The sequence below is a fragment of the Seriola aureovittata genome, chromosome 15 (assembly GCF_021018895.1).
Source record: "Seriola aureovittata isolate HTS-2021-v1 ecotype China chromosome 15, ASM2101889v1, whole genome shotgun sequence".
Taxonomy (NCBI): domain Eukaryota; kingdom Metazoa; phylum Chordata; class Actinopteri; order Carangiformes; family Carangidae; genus Seriola; species Seriola aureovittata.
Window position 1 is genome coordinate 16,600,652 of NC_079378.1, and position 25,731 is coordinate 16,626,382.

The 25,731-nt window shown below is 41.9% G+C and overlaps 1 protein-coding gene across 6 annotated transcripts in view; it reads left to right on the forward strand.

Moving 5' to 3' along the window:
* The window catches only part of zmp:0000001168 (signal-induced proliferation-associated protein 1), a 32,793-nt gene extending 13,409 nt beyond the window's left edge, over positions 1 to 19,384 (forward strand). Inside the window, exons 2-17 of one of the 6 annotated variants that reach the window (XM_056397016.1) lie at positions 2,037 to 2,319; positions 2,454 to 3,685; positions 4,104 to 4,228; positions 4,326 to 4,514; positions 5,588 to 5,762; positions 6,130 to 6,233; positions 7,392 to 7,549; positions 7,997 to 8,603; positions 8,689 to 8,963; positions 9,727 to 10,128; positions 11,153 to 11,279; positions 11,386 to 11,518; positions 12,740 to 12,838; positions 13,562 to 13,628; positions 14,983 to 15,061; positions 16,422 to 19,384. In XM_056397016.1, coding sequence (XP_056252991.1) covers positions 2,572 to 3,685; positions 4,104 to 4,228; positions 4,326 to 4,514; positions 5,588 to 5,762; positions 6,130 to 6,233; positions 7,392 to 7,549; positions 7,997 to 8,603; positions 8,689 to 8,963; positions 9,727 to 10,128; positions 11,153 to 11,279; positions 11,386 to 11,518; positions 12,740 to 12,838; positions 13,562 to 13,628; positions 14,983 to 15,061; positions 16,422 to 16,565 — 3,798 coding nt within the window. In that variant the 5' untranslated portion in view covers positions 2,037 to 2,319; positions 2,454 to 2,571 and the 3' untranslated portion in view covers positions 16,566 to 19,384. Of the gene's footprint in view, positions 1 to 1,220; positions 1,339 to 2,036; positions 3,686 to 4,103; positions 4,229 to 4,325; positions 4,515 to 5,587; positions 5,763 to 6,129; positions 6,234 to 7,391; positions 7,550 to 7,996; positions 8,604 to 8,688; positions 8,964 to 9,726; positions 10,129 to 11,152; positions 11,280 to 11,385; positions 11,519 to 12,739; positions 12,839 to 13,561; positions 13,629 to 14,982; positions 15,062 to 16,322 lie in introns of those variants that run through there. The other 5 variants (XM_056397014.1, XM_056397018.1, XM_056397019.1 and 2 more) reach the window with 5 other exon arrangements.
* Positions 19,385 to 25,731: the final 6,347 nt, after the last annotated feature.

A 25,731-nucleotide genomic window follows, 5' to 3' on the forward strand; every position in this document is an offset into this window, starting at 1 on the left:
CAGTCATATAGGATCATGGCTCTATATAAACATTGGACACTCATTCATTCTGCACATGTACATATGTTAAGAAATGTATATGTAAAAATGTGATCAAATTTGACATTTTTGGATAACTAGGTAGGTTTGCACTGAGGGGATTTGGACTCATGGCCCTTCAGACAGATTTTTGTGAACTGAATGTTTCTTTTAATGTGCTACCTGTCCTCAGATGTTGCAAATTTCAAGCTCTCCTGGGGGAATTGTGCACTCAGGGATGGTCTGTGTCAGCTTGTCTCAGTGTACTACGTGAGCAGACCAACCACCACCAAAATAAAAAGCACACAAATGTTAAACTTTAAACATGATTGTTTGAAATGACAATACTGGCTGTTGGGAGATAAATTATCTGAGGATAAAACTATGGTGTTGTCACAGAAACCCACTCTAGGGAGACTTTGAAATATAAATATGAATATATGAATCAATATATTAGCATTTGTCACACAGCTCAGGCAGTTGTTGTATTAAACTGAAAAGTTAGGCTTTCAGATCTGTAATATATATAATATATAGTCTGTATATAACAAAAGCCTTCATACATTTTTTAGTCCTCCAAAACAAAACCTTGGTGGCTGTTGTTCTCTACATTGTGCACATCAGTGTTACTGCCTGTAATAAGAAAACAGAGACAGAAGACAATGCGGGAGGTGATCAAATGCTGCATCAAATAATCTAAAACAATAGCATGTTATAATACAATGAGTTCAATACAAGTCATTTTTTCTCTCCAAGTGTCAGCGAATGTCTTCTAGATGATACGTGCATGTTTACACCTCGACATGCATTAGCATATGTAGACACACCTTTGAAACTGCTGATAACCTCTGATTGTCTGCAACTTCCATATTTACTTTACAGCTTTTTAAAGGCTTTTCACAAAAAAATTGAAAACATCTGCTGATAAATTCTCTGTGATGAAATAGACAGAGTAAGAAAGAACAAGCAAGGAAGGAAAACAAAGATTTCTTGTTACTTCCTCAGTTTTCTAAATAGAATTTGTATGTTGTGTGTGTGCACGCATGTGTGTGTGTGTGCGCGCGCGTGTGTGTGTGTGCACAAGCTGGCTAGCTGTTCTGGTAGCAGCTCTGCACCACTGCACCTGCTCTTTAGGCTGCAAGCACGAGAGGGGAGATGCATGTGAAAAAGCCAGACAGGAAGAAGTCTCATACCTTTTTCAAAGCGACAAAAGGTTTCAGCTTGAGCTGATTGACGTCAATTTGGTCAAAGACAGGGCATCAGAGACAGATGTAGACAGAAACTGGATGATCTGTACCTGGAACTAAATCCACTTTGCTGGTAAGTTGCAATCAAAACTTAAAACGCTGAATCGCAAAAGGGCTTTAAAAAAAGGGAAGCACAATTCTTCATACTCTTGAGCTCAAAGCTCTTGGTTTTAATTTGCTCTTAACCTCTTCATTGACTAAGTGAAAATAAACAGTTAAATGCCATACTTTTAATTATTAACAATGTTTCTGTCGTTATTATTTATATTTCTTTTAAACACTGGTGCAGGAGTAAACACCAAAACTGTATGTGTGAATGTTCCATATGTGAGTGTGAAGGACAGTTTACACTCGTTTCTTTTGTATGTTGGCACACTGTCAGTAAGCCAGGAAGGCCCCCTCCCCTGTGTTAATACTGTCTATTGTGAGCATGTGCAGGGTGGATGTGGTGAGCATAAAGTCTGCTATGGAGCTATTTAGGGAAACTTTGGAACGGAAAGTGTGTAAAGGAAAGAATAATAATGAAAGAAAACAGAGGTACAAGGCATTACTCAACAATAAAGCACATGTCGGACCTGCTTGGAGCTTTACTGGTCGAATTCAATACTTGTTTATCAAAGCCATTCTTCCCCACAAAGTGTTTTTTGTGTTCTCACTGACAGGCAGCTTTGGGTTGAATATAAATCTGTGGATTAAGATAATAGCAGTTTGGGTGAATGATGAGAAAGACGTTGCTAAAGACATTTTTTTTTTCTCACTTTTTCTATAAAGGTGGCCAGTGGACAAGACCAAAAGGGAAGCTGCAGGCACTGAAGGGTGCAGACGAATGGATGCCATGTTAGAAGGGCTGATACAGACAGAACCTCTTCTACACAGAGGACAGAGAGTCGGGCTCCAGTGATGATCCCCACATCCTCACTCCACAGGAAGGAGCATCCCGCAACTGGAATACCACCAAAACACACATCTGCACACCTGGACGGACCCCTACAACGAGAAACAGCTGAATATTCCCCTCAGTCTTTTTCATTTACACTCAAGAACTCTCTGTGTTGTGAGTACAGAGTGTGGCACCTCACAGAAGCATCTATGATAGGAAAGGTTGAGAGAGTTCAACCATCTTAAGTGGTGTGAATGAGGAGTATATTTGTTGCTTTCACTCAGAAGGGTTTTCATCTTTGTGCACAGCGCTCCTGTTTCACACCAGCACCATAGATACCAGGAAAGAAATTTAACTGGGAGAGCAGAAAGCTCTGGACCAGAGTGGAGAAGAGATTGTGGGACTGGAGTTGGTTTCTCAGGCACCATGCAGTCAGATGACCTCTTCATCCGCAAGTTTCGGCGTCAGAATGTGCGGCCGCCGATTGCCACCGTCAACTTTGACCCCAAACCGGAAGCAGGAGTAGTGGAGTGGCCCCCCAGGAGGGATGGTGACGGAGCTGATGGCGACAGCCTCACTCCGAGCCGCGTGGGGCTGAACCTGAGGTCAGTGGGCCGGGGCCACATCATGCAGAGAAGTAACAGCGATGTAACCTTAGGAGACTTGGACTCCTCCGGGAAGGCAGGGGGGAAAGCAGCTCGAGCGGTTGGTGAGAAGGTGGGTGTGGGGGCTCAGGGCGACTCAGGTGTGCTGCTACATAGGGAATACGGCAGCCTGTCGTCACTGGAGAGACAGACTCAAGCCCAGGAGCCAAGCACAGATGACCAGGGGCCCCTGAGTCCAAATGCCCTCCGCTTCAAAGATCCTTTCCTACTTTTAGGACTACAGGGCAACCCTCCGGAGCCTGATGGATTCTTTCGGGGTCTCTCTGTTTCCACAGGGGACTCCCCAAAACCTGCCAAGCCGCCGAAGCCTGAAGGTCTAAGTAAGAAAACCAAACCTGGGCCCCCTCAGATCCCCCAACCAGGTCCGTATGACAACCTCGGGGGCGGAGCCTGGGTGAGGAACTTTGCCCACTACGATGTTCAGAGCATCCTGTTTGACCTCACCGAGGCAGCTACCAACAGAGACAGCATTGGGCGGAAAAAGAATATCACCTCAGGGGCTTCGGCCGCCTCCCAGCTGCGCCCCCTCTCCCAGGCTGCTCCCTCCTCACCTGCACAGGGCGGGGGAGGCAACGGGGTCAACGCAGATGACCCTGAGCAGTCGCTGCTGCTGGACGAGGGGGATGGCAATGATAATGAACTCCTGCTCAGCTGCCCCCACTTCCGCAACGAGACCGGGGGAGAAGAGCAGGTGGGTCTGGGTCGATCCCAGGGCCGACGGGGACTCTGGTCGAGCCTGCGAACCCCCAACGATGCCGTGTCAGTCCTGGAGGAGCCCAGAGAGAGTCACGTCCAGCAGCAGGGCAAAAGCAACTACTTTATAGAGCATGCAGATCTGGGAGCCCATTACTATCGCAAGTACTTCTACATGAAAGGTAGGTTTACTGATTCTGTTTACGATGGTTAATGGAGAGAATAATATCCCAGGGAGAAAAATCAATCTCTGTTCAGCTTAACAAAAACTGGAAGTATTCAATTATTAAACAATCACTTATCACGTCTTTATCAAAATTTCTCAGATTTGTCATCTAATCATTTAGAGACTATGCAAGAATTGGAGGGGGAGGTTAGGGAGGGTTGGACTTTTTAACTGTCAGCCTGGATTTATATTTTATTTCAGGGTTTTCTCATCAAAATCAGCATCTTATTTCCCCACCCTGATCATTTCCGTACAGTCCCTTTTCAGCATCATATTATTTCAACCCCCCACACTGTCACAATTTTTTGACCTGGTGCAGCACCTTCATTTTTGGTCTTCACAGTTGTACGTATGTGACTGTACTTTAATCATAGAACACCAGAATTTCTTCGGCATGGACGATCGCCTCGGTCCAGTGGCCATCAGTTTCCGTCGAGAGGAGAAAGAAGGATCCAGTGGAGCTCAGTACAATTACAGAATCATCTTTCGCACCACAGAGGTAAAGTGGCGTTTTCTCTTCCCTCAAAGCTCTCTTCAGGTTCAGTGTGTGTAAAATTGATTTGACTGGATGTGATGAATGTGAACCCTCTCCTCAGATGAAGACACTGCGAGGTTCCATCTTGGAGGAGTCAGTGCCCTCTGCTGCTCGTCACACGACCCCCAGAGGCTTATCTCCCAAGAGGCTGCTGGAGTTCATCATGCCTGAGTTGAACCTGCACTGCCTTCGCTTGGCCTCAAACTCCCCCAAGGTCCGGGACACCCTGCTGAAGCTGGACGAACAGGGGGTAAGTGAGGATACGACTGCAGCATGTGTCAAGCAGAAATCTTTTCAGAACATCAGATAGTGTCAAATAGCATCAGAACACCTGAGTATCTAGAGCTTCAACATGTTGTAACTAAAAGCACATACTGTACAGTCTATTAAAAATCTCACACTGCTGTCCACAGTGATCGATCACATGTGTTTAGGTGTGAAGGTGCCTGTTCACTCACTTTGTAAGACTGCAGCTACTGATTTTGTCTGATGTTACTTTTTCACATCAAATAGGTTGTGTATTATAAAAAAAAAGTAGATGTTATAAGCTGCAGCTTCAGTGTCAAAATGTTGATATTATGCTGCTATTTTTTGTCGTCATTTCTAGATGTGTTATTTACAGACAGAAATGAAATTCAATTTCAGTTGTTTTCATATAATAATAATTAGTCTGTATATCACTGTTTCAATAAATAATTTTAAATGTTCAACCTCATTATAAGTGTTTGTCACATGTTCTCAGAGCCAAAACAAAGTGTTATCTTCTCTTATTTTCTTATTTTGTCTGACAAACACATTGAAAGAATAAAAAAAACAAACAGAGATTAAACTAAAAAAGCAATCAGATTGTCAGATTTAAGAAACTGAAAACAAATTTTCTTAGATGTGTTGATCCTCTGTTTATCATCATTTAAGCCCCGTCACAGGAACAGAAGCTTTATTTTTCTGACTGTGTTGCAGCGGCTGCTGAACATTAAAACTCACCCACGACAGCCTCTAGCTTCACCTCTGGGGTTAACTAGATCAGAAAAGCAATCAACAACTTTGACAAAATAAACTGTCTCTCTATTTGAAGCGTTGCAGCAGCCTGAACTCTGGTGTAAAAGCTGAAGGGGATTGATAAGGACGATAATGTAATTTATGCTATGAGGGTGTGTAACATTGTGCTTTTTGAGCTGTAAAGTAAGATGTCAAATGATGAGGGTACTCCACTATATGAAAGGTCTTGGTAGATGGTATGGTGGAAGACGGTATAAATGTGCACATTTGACTGTGTGGTGAGGATAATTCTAAAACTCTTTGCTTCTCTGTCCTCTGGCATAGCTGAATTTCCAGCGAAAGGTCGGGGTGATGTACTGTCGGGCCGGACAGAGCTCAGAGGAAGATATGTACAACAACGAGAGCTCCGGGCCAGCGTTTGAGGAGTTCCTGGATCTGCTCGGGGAGCGGGTGCGGCTGAAGGGCTGGGAGAAATACAGAGCTCAGCTGGACAACAAGAGTGAGCTGAAAACACGCACCACACCCCGATCTATTGGCTGCATCTCACCTTGTCGCACGACCATTATCCGAAGGGCATCAGTGCGCCACTGAAAGCCCAAGATAACTCCTATCTAGCCACATGTAATCTGAGTAATGCCTGCAAATAAGCATAGTCACTGCCGATTATCTCCGAGCTGTTTTCCCTTCAGTGAGCAGCAGAGAACAGCAAATGGGACAGATTTCACCCGGACTGTGACAGTTTGAGTTTTCATTCAGAGATGTTGACTGATTTAGCTAAATCTCTTCCTGTCTGTCTCTGTGTGTGATGTGTGTGTGTGTGTGTGTGTGTGTGTGTGTGTGTTTCTGTGTGTCTTGTGCCTGTGCAGCGGACTCAACTGGGACACACTCCCTCTACACACGCTACCAGGACTACGAGATTATGTTTCATGTGTCCACTATGCTGCCCTACACAGCCAACAACACACAACAGGTAAAATTTACCCAGACAAAACATTTCCTTTTCCTGCCCTTTGTGTTTCTCCAAAGCCATGTTCATGTCTTGGAGGTGAGTTTTCTCTGATGTTTCACCTCCATTCTTTAAAACTGCATCAGTGTCAATTGAACCTTCATTATCCATCTCTGTTCAGACTGTCATGTTTTGGTAAACGCTTTAGAAAAAGCCTCTGTGCTCTGCAACAAGCATGACATAAAAATCCTGCCCCCCAGTGTTCACTCCCACCTTCCTGTTCAGCTGACTGTCACTTCTTTATGTGCAGTCTGTGCTTTAAGCCTGTTTGCTGTCATTTACAAAGAAACTGGACATGGCATACTGATATAGATTAAAAGCTTAAATAAAATAAAACATGGTAGTGACAACACTCTGGTGTTCTTCTTTAACCTAGCAGCTACATGGTGGCTACAGTTTGGGATTTGTAGTTTTAGTTGAATGACTTGTTTGTTTATTCTGTATTTACATCTCAATTTAATTTTTGTCGATTGAGTGGCATTTTTTTTCAACTATTAAAAAGTTTCCTCATGAATAATGAATGATCTTGAAGTTACAAGATTAACTTAATTATTCTTTTAATATTGAGTTGTGCTAACTGTAATAGTAACATGTTAGTTAGCCCAGGGTATTTACTTTAACTCAACTCTTTTAACAAGTGACCTTTTATTTTAATTAACAGCTTTGATTTTCATCATATTGTTTATTCGGATCTCCATTAGCTGTTGCCTTGGCAACAACTACTTCCCCTGGGGTGTATATGAAAAGAAAAATACATATAATCAACAAATGTTTATGCTTACGCTACATACAGTAAATAATAACAGTACAATTACAGAGACATATACAAAACATTGAAATACAACAATTTAAATGGGTTGATTGGTAAAATAATAATCATCTCAGTCCACTTGAACATGTAAGACATGTTTGCTTAGTGTTTTTGCAGGCCTGTCTTCAATGATAATCTATTTAGCTGTTTGTTAAAACCTTTTTGTTATTGATTCTTGAGATATAAAAAAAGGCAAACTGTTCCACTGAGATAAGGCTCATTCTCCTCCCAGTTTTATTTTACTGTGACTCAGGCCTGTTTGTCTAATAAAATTCTATGTGTGTGTGTGTATGTGTGTTTTATCTCGTCAGCTGCTGAGGAAGCGACATATCGGAAACGACATTGTGACGATCGTTTTCCAGGAGCCAGGCGCACTGCCCTTCACTCCGAAGTCCATCCGCTCCCATTTCCAACACGTCTTCATCATCGTTCAGGTTCATGAGCCCTGCACTGACAACACCTATTACAGGTATGAGTTCTTCCTCTGTTTCACTGTGGAAAATCCCATTATTGAAACAGGCATTCAATTTTCAGACTCTTTTTATTGATTTCTTTTCTTTTATGGGCTGAAATCTGTTGAAATAATGAATTTGTGGTGAAGTAAAACAAGTCATGAAAAGATCTGAGCTTTAAGGAAAGACACAAAATAGTTCACAAAAGATTTTACTCACTGTATCATTCATGATATGCATGTAAATGTATGTAAAGATGAGTGTTACTATGTACATTGTTTTATGTGTCATCTCACATCATAGTAGTAGTGGGCCAGCTCAGTGGGTAGCACAAATATGTTCACCACTGCAGCAGATTCAGTGTAAATGTTACTACAGAGCATCTCTACTACTGAAAACAAGACATAGATCCACTGTGCCCTCTCTCTTACTCCATTATTCCTCTGTTTGTCTCTCCCTCTCAGGGTGGCTGTGACACGCTCTAAAGACATGCCATTATTTGGCCCATTGTTTCCTAAGGGCGCTCGATTCCCTCGCACGCCTGCCTTCAGAGACTTCCTCCTAGCGAAAGCAGTGAACGCTGAAAACGCTGCGGAGAAGTCCGAGAAGTTCCGCTCCATGGCCACTCGCACACGGCAGGAATATCTGAAGGACCTGGCCGAAAACTATGTGACCACAACGCCCATCGACTCCTCCACCAAGTTCCCCCTGCTCTCTCTGGGAGGCAAGCGCAAAGACAAGCTGAAGGGCACCAAAGGTGCCGAGCTGCACAGTGCCGGGGCGCTGGTGTGGGCGGTGATGGTCTACAGCAGAGATGAAGTTGAGGCAGGAGAGCTCAAGCTCCCCTGTCTGCTCGGGGTGTCAGCCGAGTCGGTGGTGCTCATTGAGAGGTACACACGCAGGGTGGTGTTTAACTGCTCCTGCCGAGACGTCATTGGCTGGAAAGCAGTGACAGAGACTAAGGAGGGAGGGCCTTGCTTGGATATCTTCTATGAGCGTGGGGAGTCAGTTTCCATCAGTGTGATGGAGAGCCAGGTGGAGGATATACGAGAGGTGGTGCAGAGGCTAGAGGTGGGTGATTGTGGCCTGATTGGAAATTTTGCAGTGAGTGGTGTATGTCTTTCTGAATCATTCATCTTTTTCTGCACCTCTGCAGCTGGTTACGCGGGGTTGTGAGGCACTGGAGGTCACCCCCCTGCGTGATGGCGTCGGCCAGCCCGGCTTCCTGATGAACGAGGAGGGCTTTGTGACGGAGCTGCAGCGGTTCTGCTATGCTGAGAGCGGAGGCCTGCAGCTGTGGGCTCGTGTGGTGCGGCTGTGCGGACACTCGCTGGTTCACCTGAGCCCCGAGGAGAGGACCAGGCTGCTGCGCACTGCGCACAAGATCCACATCACTGTCATCCCACCGGACGAGAACGGCAAGCCTCGCAGGTGGGTGAGGCTGCAGATAGAAGGAGAGGGGGGAGGGAGGGAGAGAACAGAAACGAGGGCACTTTCGGGTCAACAGACACAGGGTGAGACTAGAAGGGGCTCGTGGGTATAAAGCAAGCTGCAGAAAGTGAAGAGTAGTCCCAGTGAGGGGTGAGAGAGAGGTTGACAGCTGATAAGGAGGAGAGGGTTAGCAGGACAAGTCAGTTCAGAAAAACAAGAGAGGTGGCAGTCTGGGGTCACGGCTCATTCTGCTGTTGATGGCGGCCTGCAGTCAGTGTCACATCAGCTGGATAACAACCAATCAATCCCCCTAATGATGTTTAATCACTCTGGCACAGGCTGTCCCACTGTTACTAGAACGTTTTCCATTCAGCTGACAGACAGACAGATAGAAGTGTTCAACTAAATAAAAACCAATATTAAACTGGGCACCTCAGCAGCTTCTAACATTTCAAACCTGGCTGCAGAAGCATCCACAGAGAACTCCCCTGGTTTATTTATATTTCAGCCTTGCAATGCTTGTTCTGTGACAACAAAGCACAAATTGTCACAAAGATGTCATAATTCATGATAAGAAATGGAGGCTCTGTGATTTCAAAGGAATATAATAGAAGTTCAGACAAATATAGCCCTTTTTTTCCATTTGATCTTTGTTTTTGCTTTCTAGATGGATTAATGACTCAACAGTGAAATGAGAAGCTGGACGAAAAAGAGGGTCTTGTTGGTTTTTTTCTTACTGAGTATGTTGTTGTATGTTCTGCAGAAGTTTCTCTGAGCTGTACCAGAAAGCCATCAAGGATGCAGAGTGTAAGCCTGGCGAAGATCAGTCAGGAGAGGCCTGGGTGCTGGACGAGCGGGAAGAAGAGGAGGAGGAGGAGGAGGAGGAGGAGGAGGCGAAGGAGGACGAGCTGAAGGCGGGTGGGGTCAGTGAAGCGGACATAATGGAGGTGCAGATGGAGGCCGAAGAGAGCGAAGAGCAGTCGTGTGATAAAGGGCAAAGCGAGAGAAGTCATGAGTCGCTCCTCACGACGCCCAGCTTACCTTTGTTACGGGCCACTTCTCTGCAGGACCAACCAGCCAATCAGAGTCCGGAGGGCAGCGCCTCGCAGCTCACACGCAGCTACTCATTGGAGAGACAGCCGTCCTACAGGGATACGTGTGATGGGTGAGTGTTAACTAAAGCTAACGTTCATTTAAGCTGTCATCAGCTGTGCTACGGAGGCAAGATAAGACAATTTTATGTTATTAAAAACCACAAGAAATGCTGCTTTGGTAGATGTAACAATCCATCTAGATACATCTGCGGTTGTGTAGACCATCAGCTCATCCAACATGGCTGAAAATATCCTCAAACTAAGGCTGACGCATCACAATTAAAACTCAGTCAGTCAGTGCGTCACTTTCTCAGCAAAGGACGAGCCACAAAGAAAGGACACCAGCCGCTGCGTCACTTTCCTTTACTGGATTGTGTTTCCTTAATGCTGTAGCATTTGAATTCTGGTTCACATGTTAAACTTACTTTAACATAAGTGCAGATAAATTATTGATAGTTTTTTTTTTTTTCTTTTTGTTGACAATAACTCGAGTAAATGACAACAAGAAAGCACATTCCTTTCCCATTTGTTTCCATAATGTCTGCACTGTGCACACCGTAGTGTACTACTTCATCCTCCTCAAGTATCAAAGCCCCGGCCTGACAGTCACAGGAATGTTTACAAAGTGTTAAGCTCAAATAAGAGAGAAAAACGTGTTTAAAAGCAGCATGACATGTATGTGTCTGCCTGGCAAATTATTTGAAGCACACTCGCTGGTTTCGCTCCAAAAAGTCACATCAGGCTGAGGAGGACATTGTGCATTAAGGAAATATTCATGAGGATAATATTAAACTCTGCTGCTGACCAAAATGAATTTGACTGCTTTTTATTATAACGCAAAGCAGAACTGAATAATTTGACTGAACTGCTTCAGATCTGATATTTCTGATAGATAATTTTGTGAGTGCAGGATAGCAAATGTCAATCAAGGCAACATCTAAGCCGCCCCAGAGATTACTTGTCTAAGTGCTCCAGTTTCTGTTTTGACCTCTGGACTGGATAATAAAAATAAAAAAAAATGTCACGAAACATCAACAGCAGATTTGCTTTGTGTTTTTTTTCCCCCACATCTCCTCCTCGATGCCTGGCGGACAGACACATGTACGACAACGTGGCACTGAAGGTTGAGCACCACATCTATGAAAACGTCGGGGAGCTGAGAGACGCCACACCTGATCTGATCCTGGCTGTCAAACCCAAGGTTCCCCTGGAGGACGAACAGGTGACAGACTGAGACGAAAGGACATCTGATCGGTTTCAGCCCAACACTCCATCCCCTGTCTGACAGTGTCGTCTCCCCTTTATCTCTGTCTTTATGTTGTCTTCAGTTCATGGGGGCTGATTTTGGCGATGACAAAGCCTCAGCGAGTGACTCCTCTCTCTCGTCTTCCCGGTTGTCATGTGTAGACCGAGATGAAAGAAATTCACGAGCCCTAAGTCTTCATAACTCCATCACCAAGAGTAAGTGCTTCCCTGTACCTGTAGATTTTTCAAATTAAACTTTAAATACACACTGACAGTAACAACACATATTTATTTTGTATTCTTTAACAAAAGGAATATTAACAGCAAGAAAAGTAAAAACATAAATGTATGAAAATGAATTAGGAGGCAAAGAGAGACACATAGATATTAGGGTATTGAGATATGATTATCTTATGACTGATCATGGACTCAGAACAATGCTCCTGTCTCAGAGACAACAGCTGACACAACTGTTCAAATGATGCCAAAATGGAACAATTACACATGTTTGCGGATCATCTCTGCCTGATTTGAGCCTCAAATTCCTTTCTTTCCAGATTTTTTCTGCCTTAAACCCCTCTCTTCATTATCCTCCCTCTGCTTCCCACTGCATCCCCTTTGTCCCTCCTCTTTCATCCACGCTGCCCCCTATTCCGCTAATCTAATATCACCCCTGCGCTGCTGCCACCCCCTGCCAGGGCTGGGATAAAAGGGGGACAGATGGGTAGTGGGAGGGGTGGAGTTTTAGGCAGCCCCAAATCAAGGAACCCCTCTTACACCATCTGCTCTGCCTCCGCTGAGACTAAGAGACTCATCATTTAACTGCCGTAAGAGCACACTTGCTCATCCTCTCATCAGATTCTTCTGATTTTTGTGGGGGTGGACTCTGGAGTCGCTCATTGTTTTTGCATTACATTCTTTCACAGGAAGTCAGCAGGTTTTTTTAAAAGCATTATAGCTTTTTATACTGAGTATTCAAGAGTCAGCAGATCTAAAAAAAAAAAAAAAAAACATTTACGGCATCTTGAATATCATTTTCTTTAATTAAATTTGCCTCCAATAATTTAACAAAACTTGATGATATTAAGCTAATTTTCTTACATTCTGACTTTCATCTGCTGTGCTTTGGTTGTATGCCGCCTTAAATTCACTGGTGAAAAACATCTTACAATGTCAGAAAACTCTTCCCAGTGAAACCTGCAGGCGTTCTACATACATCATGACATCTCCTCCTTGTCCCTGTATACCCTGGGATCTGACCAGCGTTAACACAGCAGCATCCCCCAGTGGTGGCTCTTTGTTACTGTAGAGCCAAAGTGAATCTGGCTCCTTATAATGACTACAGTCTCACTGTTCTGCTGCAGTGTACACTCATCTGCTACACTGAGATGTGTTTCAACTGGCAGCTTGATAAATCTTGGCCTCTCTCTCTCTCAGTTCTCTCAGAGACAACAGACTCTACTGAGGAGGAGTGGCAGTCCATAGCCGACCTGGCCACAGCCTGCCGCAGCATCCTGGAGGCTTTGTCACGAGAGGGTGAGGAACTATTTACACATGCACACCTCACTTACTGTCTGTATAGATGTAAAATAATACAACAAGCTGTCGTAGTTGTCAGCACAATCGCAAACACAGAGAGAAACCCGGATTCGATCCGACAGCTACAGAGTTCTCCCTATGTTAGATAGACTTTTGATAGATATACAAGAACCAGTAATGTAATTCATTTTGTGTACACTATATGACCAAAAGTATGTAGACAGTCCTGGCCTGTTTTTCATTGTTTGGGCGCCTTTATTCCAACTATAGAGTAATATTGGAGATGGTACCAACTTTGTGGCAACACTTTGTCAAAGGCCCTTATCTGATTCCACATGAAAATACGTAATACACTGCACGAAGTGTTTTCCGCAAAAAAAAAAAAAAAAGTTTTCCAGTTTGGCGTGGAAGAACTCAACTAGCCTGTACAGAGCTGTTACCTCCAATCCGTCCAACACCTTTGGGATAAATTGGAAAGACGACTGTGAGCCGGGACTTATCACCCAACAACAGTGTTTGACCTCACTAAAGCGCTTGTGGCTGCAGCCTGGTTCTAAAATCACGTGCCGAGTGACAGATGTTCATTCGGCTGGTCACATACTTTTGGCCATTTCATGTATATTGGAAAAAAAGACTCCACGTTCTGTCCTTAGAGAAAGTGTATATCTGTTGTACTGCTGTTGTAAACCGCAATAATGTCCATAACGTTCCTTATCACAGACCGCAAAGCCGGAGACCCTGCAGGGGCCGACCAGACCGATGGCAAGCTGAAAGACTCAAAGGAGAGGTGGGTTGCTATACAGTACATACAGGATGAAACAGATAGTTCAGTTCCTCTGTAGTTAGTCTCTTGGTTTTCCTCATCTGCGTCTGCGAGACCTCTACTCCTCCATTCTTTCACAATTGTTTGGACTTTATCAGCTACATCCCACTGTTTGAGTCAATGCAATGGCTTCATGTGACTCAGTGACGCACTTGCACACATGCAGACACAGATGCATGCTGTCATCTTTCTGAATAACTCCCAACCTAATCCATTTTTTTTTTTTAAATTCTACTTCCATACTTTTCCCAGCTTCTCGGTTGTCCTCTTTTTCTCCTTCATGCTGTGTCTGAGCAGATCGAGTCCACAGATCTGTTTACCAAAAGCAAAACAGAAAACAAGTCAATAAAAATTAAGCAAACACCAACATAGAGCTTTTGTTCAGTCCAAGGTTTTATATTCAGAGGCATAGTTTATATCCACCCAGATACTGTAGATGTCAGCTTTGATGACTTTATCACCAATAAATCTTGCTCCAGTCAGCATGTAAATACTTAAAATAGAATCGAGTACAGTATAGTCCATATACTGTACTGTTTAATCACCTCTCATTAGCTTCTGTTTGGGACCCTGAACTTGCAAATTGCAATAAGTATCACAACTTTTGTTAAAAATTTCCATCAAAAGTTCCATTTGTCTATTTTTCATTTTATACCAGTTGAATAAAAGACAGCAATTCAGATTATATTTGGACTGCACTTAAAATTAAACACTCGACCTCTTTCAAAAATATTCTCTCAATATTCAAAAATCTAGCTAACACTCACTATTTTCAATATTATCACACAAATGAGCTATAAACCGAACAAAAAGATAAAATATATCGTATATAATATATAACCAGTATGTCATGCTTTTCACATCACCAGGAGAGCAGTCGTGCTTTGCTCTGTAGGGCGTAGCCATTATGTACGACTGCATCATGGGACGACTGTACTCATTCAGAATGGGTCTGCTCGTCAGCCACAGCAATTACTGTACATTGATCTCTGAGAATTACAGGTTTTATTAAGACGGCGGGGACGATGCCCTGAGCTCTGAGGCTGCCAGAGTGACACACGGCTCCACGGCCGATCAAGCAAATTAAAAAGTTCACTCAATATTAGATGAAAGGAGGTGTTATATGTTATATAACATTTTTTTTTAAAAACTAAATTTCATTCCAGCAGATACCAGTGAAGACATCGATCTTTTGGTTTGGTTGTTTGAAAACAAGATAATTTTGACTCTTTGGTTTCCATTTATATATTTTCCAATTACGATCCTTAAAATCCTGTAATTGCTTTTGACGAAGTGTCACTGCTTCTCTTTGTTGCAGTGACTCTCCAGGCCACCTAGAGGAGAAGGTATCGCAGCTGGAGGCCATGTTGAAGAAGCTGCAGGATGACCTGCAAAAGGTGCTTTGACTTTCATGAATGTTTTTTTTTTTTCTAATAACATTTTCAGTGAGCTGCACAGGAAAATCAGCAGGTAGGAAAAAGTATTTCAATTGATCCGTTTCTGAGAAGATTAGTATTTTCTGATGCAGCCTCTTGTCTACTTGTACAAACCCTGTCTTCCTGAAGTCACAGCTGACTTACTGTAGAGATGCATCAAAAACACTCAAAAGCCATTTATGTATCCTTCTATGTAACATTTTCCAGATTTTTGGAATATTCACATATTATACTATAAAAAAAAGTATTTAAGATGTCTTTAATGCTGTTATCAATATTTCCTAAGACTTCTGCACTACTAAACATAATTCTGTCTTATGCAAACTTTTCCTGAAGATGTGAAAGATTAAAATTCTCAGCACAAAGTCCACTTGTGTTTCCAAAGCTTTCAGCCCCATCTCACCTAAGTCAGCTACAGACAAATGGAGATTGTGTTGAGAATTGTTTTTGTCAGTACTGTATATGTCTCTGTATGTAAAAATCACATAGAATTTTATCTAGTTTTAAACCCTTAAACTATAACTATTTTTTTTATTAGTTCATCCAATGTATATTTGTCTAATCAGTCAATCATTTAGTCCAAGAACTCTCAAGAATAATGACAAAACATCATTTGGTGCAGATACACAAGTGTAGCACAAGTTTCTTGTGTTTACGTTAAAAACTGTGTTTTCGTGACAGAAAATGAAGGAACAACAATTTTGATAATCAGTCTTTTGTTTATCTTCCATCTTCTTAAATGTGACTTTAAATTTGCTGCTTTTCTCTGTTTTATATGACTGTAAACTGAATATCTTTGGACTGTTGTTTGGACCAAACAAGCATCACCTTCGATTTTTGGAAATTGTGATTGTGATTTCCCACTATTTTTGACATTATATTAATGAAAAATGATCGTCAGATTATTCAATCATGACAATAACTGTTAGTTGCAGCCCTATAAACATTGTAAGTGATTAGCTGACCAGCGACCCATAAAGCACGGATTTTAATAAACGATATAAACAGTGAAAAGTCAGCAAATGTTTGGTGTTTTTACCTGACAGATGACTAAAACAGAACAAAAAATTTATTTTGTTAAACAAATTATCAGTTCAGTGACTAATTGTTTCTGTTCTGTTTTGGATTGTGAGTTTATTCTTCCTTCTCTGCAGTGTGATGTGCTTCTCTACACTGTTTGTGTTGTTTTATTTCAAGCTCTGTGTTTATGTGTGCCCACTAGTTTCCTTAACGCCACCGCTGTACCTGTCGCTCCCCTCCCGTTCCTGCCACAGCGATCTGAGCGACGGCTTTTGTTTTGTTGTGTGCCGATGTCTTTCAGGAGAAGGAGGACAAGGCGGTGCTGCAGGCCGAGGTGCAGAGCCTCAGGCAGAACAATCAGCGGCTGCAGGAGGAGTCGCAGAGCACAGTGGCCCGCCTCATCAAAGTCACCGAGCTGCTGTGCAACGTCAACAAGCCCTGTTAGCTTCACCACTGCACGCACAAACACACAAATCAGCGGAAAGATGCCAATCGTGCAATGTCCCCGTACGCTCAGTACACTTATTTTGTTCATACTTATTTGCAAAAGCAAACACACACACCTATCCTCTTCAAACTGTGTATTACCACAGTCTCTGTCCTGAATCCTGGACCTGCCTGTTGGTGAGGGAGTATGCAAATCAACTCATACAAAAGAAAAAAAAAAAAAAAAAAAGACATTTTTCAAAGTCTCATGACCATCATAGACTGACCGACGTGCAGCTCTCAGGCTGCTGTGTTGGTGTGCTATGCTGGAGTGCTTCTCTTGGTGTGTGTGTATGATACAGTACGTGCGTGGATGTGTGCCACATGTGTGTGCGCGTGTGTGTGTCTGTATGTGTGCATCTCTTACTGTACCTTGCTTCAAATACTTGACAAGCTGGGCTGAATAGCACTTGCATAAAAAGTGGCAATTAAGACTGAGAGACACTGTATAGCATGTTTGGTGGTGTCTTATCTGAAATGACCAAAAGTGTATATATATATCACCAATAATGTATGTGAACAGTAGTATTGCTATCCTCTCTGCCAGACGTGTAGTTGCAATGTCTGAGTGTGGTTCTGCCTGGCGCTGCTAGTGTGGAAGGCCTTGAAATAAAACACAACAAGAAAAAAAAAGGGAACATGACAATGATGAGCCTATAGGCAGCCTTCTACTTCAAAAGATGTAATGATGCTAACTGACTCGCCTCAGAGCAAGGTCTGTTACATAAGGACATCGTTCTCTGCCCTCTTCACTTCTCAGTAGTACTGTATTTAAGAAATCCTGGCGTTTTTAGGGAGAGACAATTAAAGAGAGAAAAAAAAAAACATAAATGAAAGGGACAAAAACTGGAAATGTCAAAAACTATGAACTGAGCATGCTTGTTCCTTCTGGAAGTGTGTATGAAAACAGTATTAAAGGAATACTAGAAAGGGTTATACCTCTCCTGAAGACACAGACGATGGCAGGAAAGAACCGCTTCAGATTCCTTCCATGATTGCCTGTAGCTGTTTTCTTCTAACCTCACTATTGTAGCAGCCATACTGTAGAAGATCTCCTGCTGGCCTGAACCACAGAATGCCAGAAGGTGGCTTTTCTTTCAGCTCGCAAAATAGCTTTACATGTCTGGATAAAACACCTTGAACTAATAGTGAAATACAGATTATTGTATTTAAATATGTTTTGTGTTTGGCGGATGTCTACAGTGACTATTTTGGGTAATTGTTTAGTATGGCTTATGAGTGGTAGCGGTAAGGACAATAGGTGAAATCTTACCATTCCACCCTGATGTGTGTTTGTGTGTGTTTTGTCGTTCTTGCACTTTTTTTTTTTTTTTCTTTTTTTTTGTAAAATCTGCACTGGACAGGGCACATACTGTACTTTATTTAGCCTGCCCAGGTTATATCTTGCTCAACATAAGAAGGTGGATAAGATCTCATCCCCCTGACACCACCTTACCTCACCTTTTTGTGTGTCCACTGCTGACGGCGCCGTTATCAAACGTGTGTTCAGAGGAGTTGGACTGCTTCTCCTCAGTGCCAACGAAAAAAGCCCAGGCAGCTCTCCTGAATCCCACCGCAATCCAACAGAACTGACTCAACCACAAACTAAACTCCCAACTACAAACTCTGAACTCCGACAAAAAGGATGCCAAACTTTCGCCAGTCACTCAGACTCTCTTGTTTCTTGTACAAAACTTCCTCTTGTAATTTTATTTTAGAGTCACTGTGAATACCTGGTACCAGCATATTAAGATACAGTATATACAGATTAAATTATGAATCTAAACTTTATCAGTATGTGAAGATACTGTATGTACAGCTGAACTGTTCCATGTTACTTAGTGCATTGGGGTTGTGTATGCCCTCCTTTTGCAGGATGATTATGCAGACAAGTGTGTTAATCGTGGCCATGCAGGCTCCTGTTTCATCTCCCGTACACGCCGAAGCCTCATGACTGAACAGGGAGATGTTGGTGTGAGAAGACCTGTTTTACTGTGTCTTGTATAGTTATTTAGATTGTAGGAGGTTGGTCAAGCATGAGAATGTGCCAAGCAACTTCCAAGCTCTCCTCTGTATGTGTGTATGTATAAAAATGTAACTTATTAATCATGCAAATGTGGATTTTCTTGTAGCTGTTTAAACTGGAGGGAAGTCGTGAGGAAAAAATGTGAAATAGGTCAGAAAGGAAGGTGGGCTTGGTTATGAATTTTAGTTTCTTTTGTAGAAAACCAACAACCATGATATGACGTGACAAAACGCTATCTGCAACTCTTGCTTAATGTGACTATGGTTCTTATTATCATTCTAATATTGAGCTATTTCAGCTATAGCTCTTACATATTTAATAAGGTCTTGAAACACCATTAGGTACGCCTTAATGAGTAAAACTCTTCTATCAGAATGGATGGTCAAAACTGGTCATACTGGTGTTATGTGAAGGCTGATCTCTCTGACTTTGTGCCTACCTGAAAATGTAATGTATGTGAACCCAGCTTATTGATCTCCTTTCTTCATCTTTGGTTGCACTTACTGAGGTTTTAAGTGGCAAATGAAGGATTTTCTAAGAGACCGTCTCAACATCAGGTCTTTCATCCGCTGAAAAAGTCATTGGGTGACCAAAAGAACGGATAATAATGATGATGATAATAATAGATGTGTGTTGTTGATCTCAAGCATCAATGAAGGTTTACAGCTCTGTGAGTACCACCGATTGTTAAGAGAACCGAAAAATATATCATTTTTAAAAATGAATTAAAAGGAAAAAGGTGCTTAAAATGACTGATGATGCATTGGAATCGAGTTTAAATTGAAGTGAATGTGTTGAATGGCGTATGCTTCCCCTAAGGGAGGATTATTTTGGTATTTAAATTTTTAAAATAAACTGTCTTAGAAAATCTAAAAAATTATCTGAAAAAGTTGAATGTGGCTGAATGACCTAAAAGGGACAAAAGTAGAAAAAAAGAAAAGAAATCAGCAATAATTTGGGTATCACATACTAGATCTTCTTGACCTAATCTGGAAATGCAACAATCTAAGTATGTGTTCCCAAGCAAAGTTAATGTTTTGTCAACACAGAGACAAATATCCCAAAGGCAGATCATGTGGAGATATTTGTGTTTAGGACATGAGGGAATGATTCTGGGGGGTGTTTGTCCTGCTTTTTAGTTTGTAGAAAATAAAAAAACTCAAAAAGCAAAAATCTGGAATGAACAACATCTCTGTTCAGACGACTACAAGTGTTTTAATTGGTTGAATTGATGTTTTGAGGAAAAACAACTCCATGAACATACAAGCCACGTGACTTGTAGTAAAACTGAGCAGAGCAGAGACACTGCACAGCAACACATTTTTCTCTATCAATATCTGACTCCACATTCGCATGATTGAAATCATGAGCAGGGATAGAGAGCGTCTTTAGCAACTTGACCCTATTGTGAATTTATTGTGTTCCTGAGATATCAACTCACGAAGGAATCCTAGGACTATTCAACCAACGTGAGAGGTGGGGAAGATCTAGAGAGGACTCTGGTGACTACAGAGAGTTAGAGCTTCATTGGAAGAGCTGGGTGGATTTGTTGAAGGGCAGAACTTGTGAGGATCTCACGTCCTGGATTGAACTCTGATGAGCATGGTTGGTAAAACTGACATCAATCAGTAGCTGAAAGCAGTATAACGTCTGACAGCAACAAGATGATTGACATCAGATGGAGGTCATAGCCAAATGCGATTTGCTGAAAAGAATAAAAGGTGAAAGTTGGTTTATGACGGTGTCGTCTGTAGAAACCAGGATTCTGTTGCAATTGTAATTGAACCACAAAATTCAAATTTGTATTGAAAAAGTATTATAACCATCTGTATGAGCCAATACAAGAATAAAGTGAAAAGATTTTGCTTTTAGAAAAGAATTGTTGAGAATCAGGTTGTCAGGTTTAATCTCAACCCTATGACTTAAGAGTTTCTTTATCGTCATCAAGGCTAAAACACTGTCAGCATGAACTTGTGATACTGAGGATTATGAGGTGTTAGGTTGGCCACTCTAGGTGGACAGAAAATACATGTATTAACTCTCAATGGGTTCAGAAGAAACAACTTCCTGTTGGCAACCTAGATCAGCTGAGCAAGCATAGCAACAAGCAACAAACCACCAGGCTGATAGCCGTTGTTCAACTGCACAGTTTTGCTTATTGACATCCTGCAGGGAACTGGATAATGCTGACGGAGCAAATTATAAAACCTCTTCAGTTTAACCTGGTTCATGTTTTGAAATTATTAGATCATAATAATCATGATGCACAAAATGCTACCAAACAAACAAGACCACTAATTCTAAAATTAACATTAAACATAAAATACAGCAGAGACTGGTGAGAATGTGAACCTAGTTGTATTGCGATCTATCTGACAGTTGTTGAGACATTTCACACAAAACCACATATTTGAACCTCATGGTGGCGCCAAAGGAAAAGTCAAGGGCTCATCAAAGTCACTGGACTCATCTTCTGGGAACCAAGAATGTCTTCACCACATGTCAAGGCAAACGCACCCAATTGTTGTTCAGATATTTCAGTCTATACCAAAGTGGTACTGACAGACCAACATCACAAGAGCCGTTACCATGGCTAAAACGCAGTCCGCTAATCTTATCTGCATCTTGAACAACTTTATTCCCATAATCAGCTGCTCATCATTTAAAGTGCCAGCAAATTTACCAAGCTCCCAAAATGTTTGGATGTCAACACAATCATGTCGACGTCTTCAATAAAATGCAACCTCTGTTTTGTCTGACATTTGGTGCCAACATAAAAAATAAATAAATAAAAGCAGCGTGTAGTCACATAAACACATGTAGAGATTTAGAGTGAGATAATACAGTTTAAAAACAGTTTGAAATCCTGATTGGATGCACATTCCTATCTCCCTGGATTGATACAGCATGAGGTAAGACAAATAGACTTTCCAAAGCTTTTTCCATGAGCATAATATAGCACGACAACATCATACAAACATTTCCCAGGACTCTGTCCTCTGGAAGGCTTTGGTAAACATCAGCCACAGAGAAACGCTTTATCTTCCCTGTCCTGACACCAGGAGGAGAACTGATGACAACAATGCTCCGGCCTATGTCTTTATTTGGGGTTGGAGCACAGGACCAAGTCTTCACTAGGGGCTATGTGTCACACACAGCTCAAGGGCTTAACGCCAGTTTGACTCATCCGTGTTCTGTAAATACAGAGGCCATGTGTGCGTGTGTGCGTGTGTGTGTGTGTGTGTGTGTGTGTGTGTGTGTGTGTGTGTGTGTGTGTGTGTGTGTGTGTGTGTGTGTGTGTGTTTGTGTGTGTGTGTGTGTGTGTGTGTGTGTGTGTGTGTGTGTGTGTGTGTGTGTGTGTGTGTGTGTGTGTGTGTGTGTGTTTAGACTCCTGGTTCACAGGGTTGTATATTGTATTGTATAAATGGCCAGGTCACTGTTGCCCCATACACAACATGTAGACGACGCCTAATGTGAGTACATCTGCTACATCACTGCTGTGTTCTTGCCGTAAAGGAGCCTAATTATAAGTTAGATTTCAGAGGTCTGATCAGTGTCACACATCTACAGATACAAACAACAGATAAATATTTTACCCCAGAGGTCTTCTGATGTTTAGAAATACACCCAACAGTTTATTTTATCTTGCATAATATGGAATTAAATTCAGGATTTCCATTTGGGGAAATAGTAAAAGCTTGATTTCAATACATTTTGAACAAAATCTGTACTGACATAACTTTTAACAAACAATTGAAATAAATCTCAAAAAACTGCAAAATTTAAAAGACAAGACTTCTTTAAATCCAACCTGTTAATAAGTGATGCACCTCATATGACAACCAGTGACAGTCGATGATAAACTGATCAGAGTCCTGCTGTTATTTCATAAACTCTGGGGTTAAACATTAAAGAATGAAAAACTTCAGGGCACTTTGGGCTCACTGATGTCGTATGAGGCTGGTTTCACCTTTTTTCTTTATTTCATTTTACTGAGGTTAAAATAATTCTTTTTTAAGGTCTTAATTTTTAATAGAAGACATTAACCAGACTACCCTCAACTGTGCAGTACAAGCACTTTTACGCAAAAGGGTTTGTGTACTTTTGTTCTTTCTGGGAAACTGGCAGGGTGGATTATTAGCAGACAGCTCTACAGCACTGTTTCTTAATCCTCACCCTGTTTCTGGAAGGTCTCCATGTGACAAGTAGTCTTTGTTTCCCCAAACAGACGCCAGGGGCAGGCCATCATTTTTAGTATTTTTATTTAGTATCAATTTAAGACTTGGGAAATGAGGAAATGAGACGGATAAAGGAACGACAAAGAGAAAATGTAAAGAAAATGTAGAGCATTAATGATAAAGTATTTACATTTGAACATATTTTCATTTTTTTCCTCTATGGTTTCAAATGTCATTTTCCTCAATACAAGAATGAATCCAAAGTTCTGTACGTCATTGATTTAAGTTTTTGTTTTTGAAATAAACCATAATACCCTACTGGCAGATTGTTCACTTGTTTGTGTTAATAATAATAACTCTCTATGTTAAGTATGGTGTCAAGATGGATATTTCACAGAAGAAGGGACGCTTCAGAATCTCATCCTGCTGGGTGCAGCCTGCGGGGGGTGGACACAAGAACAGCAACACATGCACAACAGAATGCATATAACAGCACCTATAAAGCCCACCAAATATTTTATGAACAACCGGTTTTTCACAGAATTGAATCAACAATCTCAACAAAAACAAACATTATGTGTATTTAAATAAACAATGTTACTGCGTGTTGCAAATGATGGCACTGCATCATACTGTATTATATCATTTGTTTGGCAACTTTATCACCCTCACCACCTTATATCAGGGCACTGTACAGAGTATCATATCCAGTTATGACACTGTGTGATATGGAAACTGTAGTAAATCAGACTGTTAAGACCTTATGGTGAGGACAGCTGAGAGATCATAGGGGTCTCCCTCCCCAGGACATCTAGGAAGAGTGTTTACAAAAGGCCTCCAACATCAAAAAGGACTATTTCGACGCCTCTGACTGGCTCTCTGACTCCCTGCTGTCTTGTTGGATATACCATAGTCATAGTCAAACACCAGAATGCACATTAGTGTCTTCCCAAGACTGTTAGACTGCTAATCACCTCACACCTGCCCAGCACTCGACACACGTCTTAGTTAACATGGAAATTATTCACATTGCATCATTGTCTATTGTGACTTTGTACATGTGCATATAATGTACATTTGAACAAACTCAGGCATTTATTACACTCACATTTTCATGGACTTTTACACACTTTCAAAGTTTATTGTTTTTGTCCTGATGCTTTCATGTTTTGTTCGATGTTTTTAAACCTTGATCCTGAAGAGATTTTTCATAGTTAGAATGACAAGATAAACTTTAGTTTGGACTTTCAACTATTAAAAGGTGTTTTAAGTCATAATACCTTTTATTATTGCACCTTAAAGTTTCCCTGTGAAGTTTTGACCACTAGTAGTGCCATGGAGTAATGGTTTTAACAGGTCCTCTAACCTGAACAACCATTTAGGTTGATTGTTCCTACCCCCTGATATAATCCATTGGAGTGTCTCCTGAACTAGCAGCCTCTCAGTGGCAAGCGAAACTGACCTTTACATCATGCCTATAATAGTAAATACATGGTTAAGCTTATGGAACAGTCATGGTTTAGTTTAGCTCAGGCACAAAAAGTACTTCAGGTTTAGGGAAAATCATGGCTTGAGTTAAAATAAGTACTTTGTTAAAGTTAAATGACTTTTATAGATATGGTTACAATAATAAGCTGCTTGTACGGATGACCTGTGGACTTTTTTTTTTCAGGAGGACAGAGTCTTTGGTCGAATACACAGTGTGCGTGCAGCCTGCACAACATGCTAGTCTGCTGATCAACAATTGGTGGCAGCAACACACAAAGAAAGCATAGTAATGCACCTGTAAAAGCAGTGAAGAAGAAGATGTGTAAGTAAACACAGATGCAAATAATTCAGCAATAAAAAAAAAAACTACTTTAAAAAATGTTTTATGCAGGAGGAAAGGCACCCAACAACTTTTTTAGGCCCTTAGGATGCATACAAAAGTTCTGGTGAGTAACTTTTGTTCATTTACAAGAAATCTCTACAGGCCACCTTTTAGCGCATCAAGTTTACTTATCACGAGGAGTAGTATGTTCAGTCTGTGAAAACATCACTATAATGCCTTTTGTGGCTGTGGAGGAGCTTTATAAAATCTGAAAAAATAACCCTGTTGATGTCATAGTGATGTCATCTGGGTTATCTAAGTCTGATTCACAAACTGGGGGCGTGCAGTTTGAAAGATATGGTCATTTAACAGACATCAGAATGACTGTAGAGCTGGAGGCAGAGCTGGCCATCCACTAATCATAGGGTTACCACGCAGCGTCGCAGCAGTTAACGCGCCAGCTGTGTTCTTGGCTGATCTGTAGCTCCATGCACATTGGATCTCTCACAGGTGCATTGTGCAGGTATATCTGTCTCTTGCAACATGCAGTCAAATTATGTGTAAGGCAAACACAAACCCACTGGAGCAACACTTAAAGGACTTTCTGCAGGTGAAACTGATTATTATATGGAATAATGTAACGCTGCCTACTCTGAGCCCCAGCACTGCTTGCTTCCCATCTTCCCCTGCTCTCATCATGCTCAATTACCTAGATCAGGTGTGTTCAGCCAATCAAGAGCTCATCAGGTGGGGGCAGAGTAGAGACAGATGGAGAATTCGATGCAGGGTTGGGGACCCTCCAGGGCCAGAAGGAGGACCAGTGATGGGCAACAGGTGGTGCATTTAATACATCCACCCTCCTGTCCTGTATGTTTTACTGGTTGGAAGTGAATACACTGTGAGCAGACCAGCGGGGATACACAAGCACAAAAAGGCGGAGGTGGCACACACACACACACGCGCGCACACACACACACACACACACACACACACACACACACACACACACACACACACACACACACACACACACACACACACACACTTCTGTTGCATTTCCTCTGAACGAGGAGTGCTGAGTTTGTCGCCGCCTGGTGGCCACACAGAGGAA